Source organism: Melitaea cinxia, chromosome 7 (genome assembly GCF_905220565.1).
Source record: "Melitaea cinxia chromosome 7, ilMelCinx1.1, whole genome shotgun sequence".
NCBI classification, from domain to species: Eukaryota; Metazoa; Arthropoda; class Insecta; order Lepidoptera; family Nymphalidae; genus Melitaea; species Melitaea cinxia.
Window position 1 is genome coordinate 7,838,668 of NC_059400.1, and position 15,781 is coordinate 7,854,448.

General features: G+C 31.3%; 1 protein-coding gene across 1 annotated transcript in view; it reads right to left on the minus strand.

Moving 5' to 3' along the window:
- Positions 1 to 2,171: 2,171 nt before the first annotated feature.
- Positions 2,172 to 15,781, minus strand: part of LOC123655307 (forkhead box protein O) — a 90,687-nt gene continuing 77,077 nt past the window's right edge. Inside the window, exons 7-9 of the mRNA XM_045591118.1 lie at positions 15,165 to 15,352; positions 13,917 to 14,383; positions 2,172 to 2,769 (exon numbers count right to left, since the gene is read on the minus strand). Of these exons, the coding sequence (XP_045447074.1) occupies positions 14,204 to 14,383; positions 15,165 to 15,352 (368 nt within the window). The 3' untranslated portion in view covers positions 2,172 to 2,769; positions 13,917 to 14,203. The remainder of the gene's footprint in view (positions 2,770 to 13,916; positions 14,384 to 15,164; positions 15,353 to 15,781) is intronic.

The window sequence follows — 15,781 nt, forward strand, 5'->3', positions numbered from 1 at the left end:
CAAATTATTACGTCATAAACATAATAAAGGCAGAAATTATATATTTGTAACGAAATTGTTTTTACAAAATAAATTATACATATCGGTGTGTGCCCCGATCTTAAAATAAAAAACAATGCCTTCTTCGATATAAAAATATAACATTTCAATGACAGTTATACTAGCGCATTAGGTACGTACTGCACAAGAGCGTCGCACATAACACGGAGCATACTGCGCAATTGATTATAATCATTACTACAATCTACATGTTCTTATAAGCATTGCAGATCAATCAAGGCTCTAACGTCTACTATTTTAAAAATTATAGTATAAGTCTTACAATAATTGAAATAACGGATTAAGTCGTTACAACAAAGAATTTCTAAGTTAATCAACTTAAAATATATACAAGAAAATAACGATAAAATTCTTTTAATAATAATAATAATAACAAATCATGGGTAATATTATTGAAGTAAATAATGTAAAAAAATGGTACTGGACATTATTTGTACATTTCTTTTTAAATTATACATTTATTGAGCGCGTTTAAAACATATACATAATATATTATATCATGTTGGATGTATCGCTAGCCTTTTTAACTCTTCGTAGGCCGTAGCATGTGTATAGCATACATTTACGAATTGTCTACAAAAATACTAATAATATAATATTGGATTTTATTTACCTTTACGATAAATTTTAGGTTATATGAATTTTATGCGCTATGAAAATCATCAAATCTTTTAAAAATTTATACAAATGATTTTTTCTCACTATCTTAATATTAAAAGCACATTACAACCATAACGCATTGTTTCACGTCTGAATAAGAACGTGAAACATTTAAATTCTGTCCATCCTTAATTGACCACATGGACTGACATAGACACAACTTACGTTATATCTAAATTAATATTAGACATATCAACAACCATATTACATTAATAATTAACTAACGTTCTACGTTTATGAGATACCGCCAAAATCGGCAAGTCATCCTTCATATTAATTTCAGAATCTTCTCATAAGAAGTTTCCTTAGTCATTTAATATAAGAATAATTATGGTTACACATTGATTTCACATAAATTTTTTTGTTAACACATAAATGATTGTTTTGGCAATGGTTACTATAAATTACACAAAATATAAAACAAATACTACGTAAAAAGTAAGTGACTTTAAGTCGAATAAAAGCATATTAAATAAAAACTACAAATTCCCTATCTATTTTAAGATTCTAAAATGAATTTCAACGATTCTATAACGTCCGTTGTCCCAAGTTTTTAAGTCAAAGTATAAATATACCTAGATAAATATAGCGTTTGAGTATAACATACCGCATTACTATTTTCAAATAAAGAATAAAAAGAAGCATTCAAATAGGCATCCACTAAAAAGTTAAATGTAGCACCAATGTCAGCTGTATTGTACATATTATTTGCTATCGGAAACAAAGCGGTATGGGTAGCGAAAACACAAAATGTACCTTACTTTTTGGTTACTGGATAAGTGATACACAACTACACCTTATAAATAATCAAAAAGAAGTTCCTAACAGACGTTAATTTGTGCACCAATATTCATATATGTGGACGTCAAATATTACCGGAATTGACTTACATTAAATTTACTAAATTGAACACTTATTTGATAAATCTATCACAAACAGTCCACTGAGGTATTTTACAAAGTGAACTCGCTTTGCTCGAGTAATTTAACGCAATAGCCTTCGCCACTAACAACTAGTATCTACTGCACTTAGTTGTGTAGCTTATTCAAAACATTTATTATCTGGGACTAGAGATCTGACTATAATGGCCTTTGTTTGTGCATCTTATCAACATGTTCCACACCTTATCGTTCCTCTAAACCGTTCAATATTTGAATGACACATTCGTACACGCTTTTTGAACATATTCGTCCAAATAAATTCAATAAATCTAATAGAATGTTATATAAAGGTGCATTCTATGAATGTTGATGTTGATTTCATATTGAGCAATTTAAGGATACATGTAGCTTGTTTAATAAGCCATTGATACGCGATATGTTTAAAATTAAGATACTGGAATTACATAAACTTACTTGAATATTTTCATTTTAGCTTTACATTTTTGTAACAGTTCATTCAAGGATGCGTATTTGCAGTTCGCATAATTGTCATAATAATAAAATCACAAGAAATCGTAAACCAAATTTGTTGTTTTGTTTATTATTTTGCAAATTTGTTTTAATTTTAAATATTGAAACACCTCAGTTAATTTTGCCAACGCAAGTTGTACTCGATTTGTATTTTAAAATATAAATAACATTCATATATAGTATAAATTACTTCTATCTTAATTTAATAAAATTGGCCCGCTCAAAATATTTAAAAGAATTGGAGTACGTATTGTAATATTTGAACTGAATCAGCTTGTAATTGACCCAGAGCTGGGCAAAGTTCTCCATTCCTATATTGAAGAAGATTTATGAGCCTTACTAACATTATCATGAAAAAAAAAATAAAAAATATATATATTATCATATAACTTTTCTGTCCCTTACTTATGGATAATAACATATAAATAGGTACGCGAGGTCACAAGCACTTTTTGAGTTTCACTGTAGTCCTTTTTTAAGTTCCTCGCATTTTATTGTTTTTGTTAAAAAATAAATACAATTATCGTCATTTTTACACAGACGCACAATTTTTGCTCTGAAAAACAATTTGTTCAATCTTGAGTGTGGAGTTTCTTTATAAAGAGTCAGACCACTATTATTGAAGACGTTTAAGAATCTGAAACAAAAAGACATTAAACTTATTAAAAATGTTGTAAAGAATTATAATATGAGTTTGAAGAGAAGTTATTAATAGTTTAATTAAAATTATATTTTACCAAAATTTCGATAAAGTAGTCAAAGTAAGTCATTATGTCACACTTGTACGGCATAAGTACAAAATTGTTTCTTGTAATTAATTCTATTGCATGACTCACACTTAACAAAATCACACTATATATTACAAACTACTGATTTTTTATTAATCCATTAGTAATACTTCTGTGGTTGTGTTCTAAAATACTGCATAACAGTAAGTACATACAAGTGTTTATAATACTATTTTTACTTCAGGGAGAAAAATAAAAAAAGTAGAAATTTTTAATCATATATGTTTTCGAATTTTCTTTAAATAAATATAATTATTATTTAATAAAACAATAACGGAAAATTAGAAATTTTAAAATGGCCGTTGTATTAAGTGCAACGAAAACATGAAAAAATTATGTTAAATACAACTAACTTCATCTAAATAAAAAACAAAAAAATATATAATAATAATAAACTTCTGCAAAATAGCTATTAAAGTTCTTTTGAATAATTTTTTGTCATAGTCTCCATATACATTTTTTATATATCCCAAATAAGTAAAAACACAGATAGAATGTATTATGATAATTAACAGGAAGACGCAGCTACGTTACGTCACCGACGTCATAGTAATCTCGATTTAATTCTCACGCAGCGACTGTAGATGTGGATTATCAGCGTTTCTCTCAGCCTGAGTTTCTGCTGAGTTGGTTGAGAGTAAATCGTAACCTGCCCGCCGCTCTGACGCCAGTCTGCGCACCCCGCGTCCCGCGTCCCAGGTGACGACCTCATAGTGTTGTATTGTGTGCGTTTAGCCCACGTATCGATATTAATTATATTTTTATTAAATTTGTACAATAACCCTTCACTAAGCAAATTCTATTAGGTCTTCAAAGACACCATTCTACAATATAAGTAGTTTATATTCGTGAAATAATTTGTTAAGTAATTTTTGAAGTAAAACTTCTTTACGCAGCCTTGACTTGTGGAATAAGTTGGTGAATGCGTGAAGAGAGCATTATATATATAAATGAATTATACACTCATAAATAATTTTAGTCAAGAAATTCGTATGACGTGTAAGCTGAAATAATATATAAGGAAAATTATTACGTTCCATCATATATCGATATGATGTAACATCACCTCAAGCCGCGATAAATCTGTCGCATATTCAGCAATGTAACGGACGTTCTCTCCGTTCATTGCTCAGAATAAAGTGCGCGGTTCTTAATATGTTATGTAGATAATTGGCTTTTCCCGAAATAAAACCAACGTAAAACATATTATCTGTACGAAGGCTCTATATCTGGCTTGAATCTTCAAAAAGGAAATAAAATATCTTCGCTTCGTCCAAGTTCTAATTACGAATGTTATAACTGAAAACGCGAACGAAGTAATTTTTTGTTAATTTTGAAATAAACTTTATGAAGTAAAACCTCTTTACTCACGCTTGATTTGGGGATTAAGCTGGTGAATGCGTGACGATAGCGTTACGAAAAGTGTGATCGGGCGAAGCGAACGGGAGTTGAGAGGAAGAAATAAGTTAGTGAAGATAGAAAGTGAGAGAGTTACGTTTCGTAAATATTACTTCAATCCTGTGGTCTAAAGCACACTCGTTTATGAAGTAATTCTTTACGCACGCTTGACTTGAGGAGTAAGCTACTGAATTCGTGACGAGAGCGTTACGAAAAGTAAGATCGAACGAGGCAAACGGTAGTTGAGAGGGAGATAAAAGTTAGATTGAGCTAATGAAGTTTTACTTCAGTCGTATAGTCTAATGTACACTTTTTGTATACATATATATCTATATACATATATATATTAGTTCTATAAAGACATAACTTTATGATTTTGATACTCATAACCAGAAGTGAGATATTACAGGCTGAAGCGTAGAAACTGAAAATATTATAATTAAAAAATATTATAATTTTTATTTGTAACGTGTTTCAATGCTAACTTATTTTATATTTTTTGGTGGTGTAGTGTTGTGATTTTTATGTCGTTTATTTATACTTTTCTTTTATTTAGTGAATTAGATTTTTTTTTCTGGATAGTTTTTTTTTGCTCAATACTTATATATCAAGATCGTGTGACAATAGATCTATTTTCGGATGTCACGGACTATAAAGCATAGGCGCCGTTGGTTATCGAGTAATTCCGGTGTGGGGGCGGTGGCGTAAATTTATTCATATTGAAACCAACCTCTTAACTTTTATGTTATTTAGGGCGCATTTCCTTCACAGTCCGATAATTGCAAAAGGATTTATATTTTTTCTTATGTAGGTCTAATTTAAAAGTACCGTCACAGATTATTGAAACGATTTTGAAAGAACTATATTATGTTTAATGATTACAAACGTTACTAAGTACCCGCGTTACTTTGTAATGCGCATTATTGTTGCAACATTCATCACGTACTTATTATAAAAATACAAAATACCTTGTTTTATGTTTGTGTGTATTATAGTGATATTAGGTACAACAAGTTAATATTTTTTTTTATTGATGATTTCGGTATTATTGTATTTTTTACCTGATAGACGTGATGAAACGACACGATATGCAAGTAGGTCTTTACTCTATTATCTTTATAACAAAACATGGTTTTAACTAAATAGTCACCATAATAATAATCCAGTCCATAAATGAATGATTTATTATTGTATTATATTTGTCAAAATAAAATTATTACGTGCTAGCATCTCTTTAATATTATGTCACTTTAACATAATTATATTTAATTTATTCGCAGAAATTAATACATTGGAAAGTCACTAGCCACACAAGAGCGTTTTAACCGACTTTAAAAAAATAAGAAGTATCTCGAGTCGATTATTTTTTTTATGTGTGCTTTTGTCAACTTTTTATCGGGGTCTATCAATTTTGATGATTCTTTTCTAATCGAAAGATAGTGATTGTCATGTGGTCTCATTAAATTTAAACGAAATCTGACGAGTACTTAAGTTACCTCCTTTTCTTCTTTAGGATTATTGGCTTTCAATAGTGCTATAATAATTTAAATAAATATTTTTTAATGAAACACTGTTAATGTTATAGTTATGAGTGGGCTCTTTTTACAGTGACATTATAGTGACATACAGGTTCTTATCTATATGGTTTTTACTGGCAGGATTAAATGGAGCAGAAAAAAACGTCAATACATTTATTTACTTTTCTAATAATTTATTATTTCACCCTAAAGCTTCGGAGAAATATAAATTGCAAGTAGGCGTTAACTATCTTTTCACAACCACCATATAATATATGTACCTATATCCATTCACCGATTTTTCGACTAAATAAATATGTCTTTTATATAAACTATTCTTAACGTTTTATTATAAATTATTTGACCAAGTATTGTTTTAAAACTTTTTTGGCTTGACTAAAATTTTCAAAGATGTATTCTGTAACGATAATTTTTTTTTTAATATATTACTTTCACTAATAATGCTTGCAATGTTTACATGGACTTTAGCAATGCACCTGAATGTAAAAAAAAAAAAAACAATATTTAACACTAACCACAATAGCATCAAATTTAAACTGCGATTTAAAGAGATAACAGAAAGTAATAATTACATCGCGTGATACGAGACAATAGCCTTTAAATATAAATAAATAATTGATTCAATAAACGTATTAATTTTATATACGATATAATATAAATATACCTATTTAATAAAGACTGTCCCTGTACGGAGCGTACCTATGTACATGCGAAGAACTTAGGGATAGTTATCATATGTATATTAATACGCTAAGGTTGATATAGTTTTCGCGTAACTCTTTAGGAAAAACCTCACAATCTCTCCACATAAATTATATGTCATTTTATAGATATTGTTTGCTCTACCGGCATCCACAACTCTATATATATACGGCTTTAATTTTGAAACAACGTCAACATGATTGACGGTCAGTAAATTTTTTGTTTAATTTCAGGCTATCTTTTCCTCAATTCAACGGGTGAAATCGCGAGGCCCAGCTAGTAATTAATATTTTTAACATACACAAAATTTACTACAGTTAGTGATCATTAAATTGAAAACATCTCGAGTTACAGCAGTTTACTTAATTATATGTAAATGTTTAGGAACACTACTTTGAAACGTTTTCTTTATTACGAGATAATTTAAATATTTAGTACAGTTAGTACTTTCATGAGCGTCTGTGGACTAGAGAGGCGGGTAAGGGTACCTGTTGCACGAAGGCGGGGCGGCTACGCCCAACGCCCAGCGCGCCACGTTGCACACTTGCTGAATGAATCAGGAAGGATGCACAATTTGAGAAAGATCACGGAAAACTTCTTTGTTTATAGAGAAACTTACGCGTATCGAAATTGCATTAAGATGTGGCTAAGTTAAGTTTACAACTTATTATAGTATAAAGTTTTGGATACATTCAGATACTTTCCTTACTTTGGTATTTCGACATATTTTAGTATTTATTAGGTAAGAAATATTTACAATGTTTTCAAGATAACATGTGATATAATAACATACTATATAATAGAGAGCAGTATACGAGTAGGCAGTGGGCGTCTAAGGAGTATTAATTACGTTTTGTTAGCATTACACTCCAAAAACAAAATAAATACCCATGTATGTTTATATAATTTTTGTGAAATAATATTACGGAATAAAAATGATCACAAATTACTCTCAATATTTAATTGCCAACATTTAGTACAAGTTTTGAATATTCTTGTTTTAATTGAAAGCTGGTGCTCGTCTTGTGCCTCCATTTAAATTTGATCGAGATCTAATGACTACTTTTTGAGTAATCTTTGATATTGCAGATTTACTTGACTATTTTTCGCCTTCTTACGTTGTTATTACTTGTCGATGTATTTGAAATCGGCTTTTTTTGCGAGCAAACACAATTATTATCATAATGATTTTCGAAGGGAAAACCGTACTATAACTAGATAGGTGAAATTGAGCTTAAACAGCTAAAAGTTTGCTTATCGCTATCAACCTAACTTGTTTCTTATAATCTCCATATTTAGCTTTCCACTAACTCACTGACACGTAACGTCACTGCACAAGTCGTAATCCCCTTAGCCGTCGATCTAACGGAAGAATTTTAAAGCTTTCTAGATTACGAGTATTTCAAACACCCTTCGGCGTATTATTTGTTCCGACGAAATATAAATTGCTAAAGTTGAAAATATCTGTCTTTTTGTCATTATTTCGTTAATAGTCAATTATTCTTTTTTTATTAAATTAACATAGACAAAATATTTAATTTACTAATTTAGTTTTTAGAATACATAGATCATAGGTGAAGCATTGTGGCAAATTACATAATGCAAACACAAAGAGATTGGCAGCTATAACTGAGTTCGCTTCATTTAAATAACCGATCAAAGTCGACTAAGCTGTCAAACAATAAAGAGCCATCTTGTTGGATATGCTACTTTCATCCACTAGACTTGGATTGAATGCGAAACATGAAACGCAACTTTTAAAATTGACAGCGCAAGGACATCAACATGTAAATTGAGTAGGTATAGAAGAGCATCATAAACTGAATTTAGATATTCTTTTGGATTTGAATTATTAAACTTTAGATAAGTTCGATGTTAACGATAATAAGTAGCGAGGGGATCGTATCGGGGAAAATCTGCGATATTATGAGCGATGACAATAACGTGATTTACGGTAGAGACACTTAATCAAAGCAAAGCCGTTTTTCGCTATTGTGCTTTGTTGTTTTATTTTAGCTGACACGGAACCCGAAACAGAGGATATTACTTATATGGCTATAATTTATATTGCTATTTTTTCTACACAATGTATCTAATTCATAAGTGAGGTAATACTGCGGCATAAAAAAAATAGTTTGAGCGATTTTTTTATCCGGCTTCTTTCAGGGTTTATTTTCTAAGGAAATTATCGGCAACATTAATAGTTTCACGGAAAGAAAGGTAATAAAATGGTATGATAATTTTGAAATTAATGTATAATTCATGACTAATTTCAGGGGCCATGCGGCAAATATTTAAAATTACTTAAGTATTGTACAAGGGGACACCAAGGGATGAGGAAATAAAAAGAGAGCAAAGGCGCGTTTTATTAAGTAGAGGGTGGTGCGGGGGACGAGAATATAATGAATAAATTCCGTGTAAAGGCCCCCTTGTAACGCAATTGAAAACTTTTAACAAGTACCGTGAAATCGTGTGTAAAGGTGGGCCCGTACCTAATTACGTCGCTAGCCGACCGGAATGCGGGATGAGTTCAGAAATTTAAACGACTCTTTATGAAAATCAGCTTGTTAATATAAAAGTCGTGTTGACCGATGTCGCCATTCTTCTACGTCTTAACGGTTGATTATAACTTTTTATACTTTATTTATCTCACAAACAAACTAGGAAACTGTAGATGGATGCTGATAAGTAACCCACACAAAGTATTTTAGAAAATATTGTTATATTCGGAAAGAGTGTCATGTATTTAAGGTTACACAAAATTGTTTCAAGTGACTAAATTAAAAAAGTACCAGAAAAGTGTATTTTTATCACAAAACAAATGAAAAATCATGTATGCAATATTTTTCAATACGCCATTAATTAACACTCGTAAATCTAATTAGTGCAATCTATTATCACAGTAAAAATGTTATGACACTTGAAACATTATTTAGTAGTTCGGTGCCCGGTAATCAACAAACTTTAATAAAAAAATTAAAATTCCCTTTATAAAACAACTTTTCTAAAACGATTTTATCTATAAAATGTTGTTATAGTGAGATTCTTTGCTATTCACGTCGGGATAACCAAGATAAGTCAATAATTATTGTGATGTTAAGATTTTAGTGAATATATTTTAGAGGTACCGATAAAATTCAAATATATATTGTAAATTTCTATTATAGCAAGCAAATTTATTTTTATACTGAAATTTTGTAAAATTTTGTAGTTTAGTCTGATTATATTAACGTATTTGTTTTGAAATTAACTTAATTGACTATTACTAAATACAAAACAATAATATCTATCGTACTCGTACTGTGAAAAATAACATGTTATTGCTAAAAGCCCGAAGGACTTTTTGGTAAAACTTTTAGCACAGTTACGGTACTTGACATATAGCTAAATGAGTACTTTTTAAAGATAAATAATTAAATTTATGATTGAATTAAGAACATTAAAACTTTATTGCTAAACCAGTTATTCAAAAGCCTGAAAGTTTACAAACCAAAAAGTGACACGATAGAGTTATGTAGAGGTGACAAGATTTTATTTTATAGAACATTAATAATTCTACCACACACATTTTCCTAATTTTGTTGTAGATAGATGTCACTGCATAAAACGAGAGGTCAATTACTGGTCAAGCTTGCTTACTTTAATACGAAAGAAGAGAGAAAATATTAAACTAATAACTCTGTAGTAGAATAAAAGGTAAAAAGTTTTCCAAAGATTATTGGGAAGAAGCCTTCTTGCGCTTATTGCACAGCTCAGCGGATGGCAGAACCGTTTGCTCTCGCCCTCAGATCCAAGAAGAGAGTGTATATGTTACCTCAGAATTTTTTACTGGGTGGAGTGATTTCGATTTTTTTTTTAATCGAAAGGTGGTGCTTGTCTCGTGGTCCCATTTAAATTTAATCGAGATTTGACAAGTACTTTTTGGGTTATATCTTATAATCAGTTGTTGTATTTATGGTACATTACAATATTAATTTTATTATAGAATACATTTCTAAATGTACAACTATATTAAAAGCAAACACGACGTGTAAAATTATCTTGTTAATGTAACATTTAGAAGAATACTTGATCAAACAGAATAAAGATGCATAATATAGATAATCATAACATAATTATTATATTGTGCGCAGAAATTTGATTAAGCTAGTATTTGACCAAGCCAAAATCGTAAAATTTACAAGAACATTTATCAGTGGAGTAATCTTTGATAACGCCTATTTGCTTGAATGTTTTTCGTCTACTTAGATTGTTGTACTTGTCGATGTAATTGAAGTCGTTTTTTTTAATCAATATATTATTATTAATTAATTATTAATAATTAACACACATATTCTCTTTTTATGGTAATAGTCTACTTTAATTTCAGCATGCATCAAATATAGAAAAATCAACTAGGTGGATATTTTTCATATATTTTATTTATGTTTATTAAGTTATTTTGTAAGATCTAAACGCTTTTTTTTCAAAATTAAACCTATGTGGCTTAAGACACAATTGCTTATTAGCATCTAGATATGGATTTAAAAAAAATATGATACATATTTTTATATATAGATGTCATAAATATCAATTACTTGAGTATTAATGATAGTTGAACGAGACGAATTTCAGTAAAGAACTTATCCACCATTAACTTTTAACATTAAAAAAATTAACAAAACCTCGACGCCTGGCGAAGACGTATTCTTTGCAACCCTAAAAAACAAGTCATTACCGAAGCGGGTTTAATCTAGCGTCGTATTCAGCGGATTTTTTCGTTCTATTCCATTATTTGAAGGCGATCGCTCGACTCTAAGCGGCGAGCACCGTTTACGCTAAAAATGATATGATTAATTACTGGCTCCGGTCTCCCTCATTAGCGCACAAATAGGACCATTCAGTGGTGAAATTGAATCTCGGGTGCTCGCGAGCCACGTTCAATCCCAATCTAATTATAATTATTATTCGTACCAGACCGCAAATGACAAAATATGATTTTCACATAAGTAGGAGAAGGCACTGTTTTATTATTGCACTTTTTATTTTTATCGAGAATTTCTTTAATTACTTTATTAAACTATACAACTAATATTTGTCAATCATGATTAATAATTTTATTATTTTCAAATAATTAATTTTTGCCACGTCACAATAAATATTTGCTTATATTTCTATCCATGTCACTTATCAGTATATTACGCCTACGATTTTTTTGCATGCCTTCTTCAACTAAGTATTATTTATTCATAAGCATAACCCAATATAATTTGCACACAAACGCTACGAGACCTAAAGGTCAGGACTGACAAGCGTAGTCGCTGCGAACATGCAAACGTAAGAAATAAATTCAAAAAGTCGTTATATCGTTTTGTTAAAAATAGAAATAGATAATTTTAAAAGTCATTTTCATAAACAAGTTTTCAAGTTAATAACAAATTAAAATGTTTTATTTTTTGCTTAATATCGCAGAAACTTATAATGATAATTTCTTAGACGCCATCTAACTATAAATATATAGATAAAATCAATTTAAAAACAAAAATGTATTTTTCATGTGTCCTACGTTTTGTTTTAATATTATATTGGCCGGCTCATCACACGACGGAGGCTAAAATTTGTGTCCCGTCAATCTCGTTTTTTCTTGCTTACATCCTTTCATGAATAAAGGAGATCACGTGTCATAATCTTCGTACAAAGAGCTGGAGCACAAAATGCCGTAATATTCGCTCTCGTAAAAAAGAATGTTTGCAAGAACTGCCTTTAATTTTTTACGTCTTATATACATTTTTTATCCTATTCACACAATATAAAATGAATTAATAAGACTAAACGAAGATACATTTATACAACTGTAAGAAATACCTATGCATATGCCTCGCAGTTTCACCGTATAATTTCTGATTCCGTGGGAACGTCCAAATAAAAAGTAGCTTTTCTGGACCTCCAGCCATTTACGTATCGACTTTCATTACAATCAGTTAAGTGATGTTTGCCTGAAAGAGTAGCAAACATAGATTTATCCATTCGTTCTCATGAAGTTTCACATTTATAATATTAAATATTAATACGATATATTTGAATGTTACACACAGACTCATATACACCATATTATTAAGACATAAGAATCGCCTATCGTTGCTCTGGTATTTTATTTATTTATAGCTATTAATTTGAAATGAACAAGAGCGCGATCCAACTGTACGAAAAGCGCAAAAGGAGCGTTAAAACTTCCAAGTCTCCTATCTTTCTTAAATACTTGAAAATGAGGTCAGATTGCCGTTCGCTGTTTTCACGAAACAATAAAGTTATAGTTTTGTAAGGAGCGATACCGTCGAGACTGAGTTATTGGACACTCAACAGAAAACTTTAGGCGAATTAACGCTGATATTCGGAGGATTTATTGTGTGTGTACTATTTACTGTCTGTTTGTAAGTAGGTACTACACGCGTCTAGGTTTTATTTTATAAGCAACACACGATACTATTTTAGTATGAAAAGCTTACTAACAGTTAGAATGTTTCACGGGATCAAATCTTTTTCTTACGAGTACATAACTATATTTTCTCGCAAACAAAAAAAAACCGACTTCATTTAGATCAAAAAGTAATACGACGTAGGTACACGAAAAAATAATCAAGTAAATACGCGTTTTCAAAGATTACTCAAAAAGTAGTCATCAGATCACGATAAAATTTAAAACGGATCACAAGGTAAGCATCAGCTTTCAATTGAAACAAGAATCATCAAAATCGGTGCATCCAGTAAAAGTGGATAGGATGATAATACAGCGTAGGTCGACGAAAAAAAAATTAAGTAAATACGCATTGATAGATATAATTATGACGAAGAATTTTATTTCTAAAAACGATGTTTTCGTTTTATGAAGCTAACTAAACTTTAAAAATAGATTCTTGATAAATCGATTTTACAAATTTTTTTTTTATACAATTATACTTGTGGAGGCCTATGTCCAGCAGTGGACTGCGATAGGCTGATATGTGTGTGTGTTGCAATTATAGTGAAATGTTTTTTTTTATTCGCCTAGGGTAGCAAACAACCACCTGATGGTAAACGGATACTATAGCCTATAGACGACTGCAACACCAGAATCTGATCCTACCTTTGACCCTTCCCCGGAGCTCCCGTCACCTTAATAACCAAGTATTATTTAGCTGTGATCTTTTCTGCAAGGTTAAGGTACCTTCCTAGACGACCTGCTCAAAATTATGAGTAGAAGTTTTCCTTATTTGGCCTAACTCAATGATGTGTGTAGGATGTTGTGAAACATAATAGTGAAAAATATATAAATAAAAAGTTTTTAATATTAACAATAAAATTAATAGTAAAAGTTATTAATTTTTAATATTTATAATTACCTTCACTGACAACTGCATATTAAGATACCCCTCCTAGGTCCTCTACTTATCAATAAACTACGCATATCACAAGCTTCCACCTAGCTTAAGACTAAAACCTACGCTAACACAATTGACAACGATCGGTAACGGCCCGCTTAACGTTAACACTAAATAAAATTCTAACAATATTTAACACGATAAACAAAAAAATATCTCGACTACCACGCAAGGGTGACGACCGGAACATACGTCGTATTTACAGACGTCAAATATGGCATTTATATAAGGTAAGTAGGTAACTCGTCTCAGTGGACCCAGGAGGGGGCGACGGAGTAGGGGGGGTGGGTGCCACCGCCCGACAGAGTGGTGGGGACGGGCGGCGCAGGAGTTGCGAACTGGCTCTCCGCCTCGGCCGCCGTATTCGTGCCCTGCTGGGGAAAGTTGAAGTCCAGGGACCCATCCATGCTGAGCTCGTGCCTTATCACCTGTGAACAACAATTTGATTGTACAGCTACTTTTGAGTTTTTTTTTTCTAAAATTTGTTCTTGAGACATCTATATTCAAAAACGATTACTTTGGTTACGGACCATTAAATTTCTAAATCGACATTTTCATAAAACAACAATAAAGATCTATAAGAAATAGGATTTATAAGAAATAAAATGCAATTTCACAAAAAACCAAGCTATTTGTATTTAAAATATAATTATTTAATAAAAGAAAAATAAGATGAAGGTTGTTTATGGTAAGAATAACAATAATGAATTGTGGACAGTAATATAAAAACCGGACAAGTCCGAGTCGGCCTCGCACACCGAGGGTCCCATACAAACAAAATTATTGAAAAAATTATGTGGTGTCATGGAACATCAGGTAGGAACGAAGTTCCTTCGGATAGTATAGAAGCAACACAATTTGAAAAAAAATAAAAATTTAATTACATATTTTTCAAGATTCTGAGTTCATGGGAAGTACCCTGTAGATTTTGATTCCCTTGAGAGTGTTGAACATTTGAAGCATAAGCAGCTGTATCTTTTGATTGCATTGGCTTAGAAGTTTGATTTTTTCATAGCTGTAAGGGACAGTAGACCTGAGTATTTGATATAAATTTCATCTTGATGTCCACGCGAGGAGGTCCACGCGTTCCTGAGAAAAAGGGTCTTGACAGACAGACGGTCAACAAAGTGATTCTAATTGGGTTTCGATTTTCCTTTTGAGGTACGGAACCCTAGTAATTTACCGTAACATAAAAATTAAAATTTTTACCTCATCCACGTTACAATCAAAGTTGTGCTCTAGTGTTTCAATATTTAAGTCTTCCGAGAGCCCGGTGTAGAGGGCTCCCATGATTTGTCCCATGACGGTCGTGGGCCCCACAGCGCCTGTTTGTACCATAACTCCACCATTCATGAGTGTGGCATCAGACGTCGTTACCATTTGTGTCTGGCTGTTTTCTGATGTAAAAAAACAGATATTTTAAGCGTACACAACACACATTTATATAAATCGAGTGCGGGTACAGGTAAATGGTTATGTAAAATCTTTCGTTGGATTTCTTAGATCAAATACTAGAAATACTAGAACATATCAATGCAACGTTACAGCAGCTTTTAAGTCAGGCGTAGTATAAGATGTTGTAACTGTAATAACTATTAAAAAACCACGTTAGACTTAGTACCTTCTGTGATAGAATAAGCCCTAATCCACAACAAAGTTGTATTAACTTTCCGGTCATATGACCTTACTCACCACGGGAACACAACACTGCTTGAGAGTAGTATTATTTAGCTGTGATCATTTGTAAGGTCGAGGTACTTCCTCAGTCGAGCTGGTGGGCGTATTTACCCTAGGGCTAAAAGTGCCATGGCTCGAGGCAGCGCAAG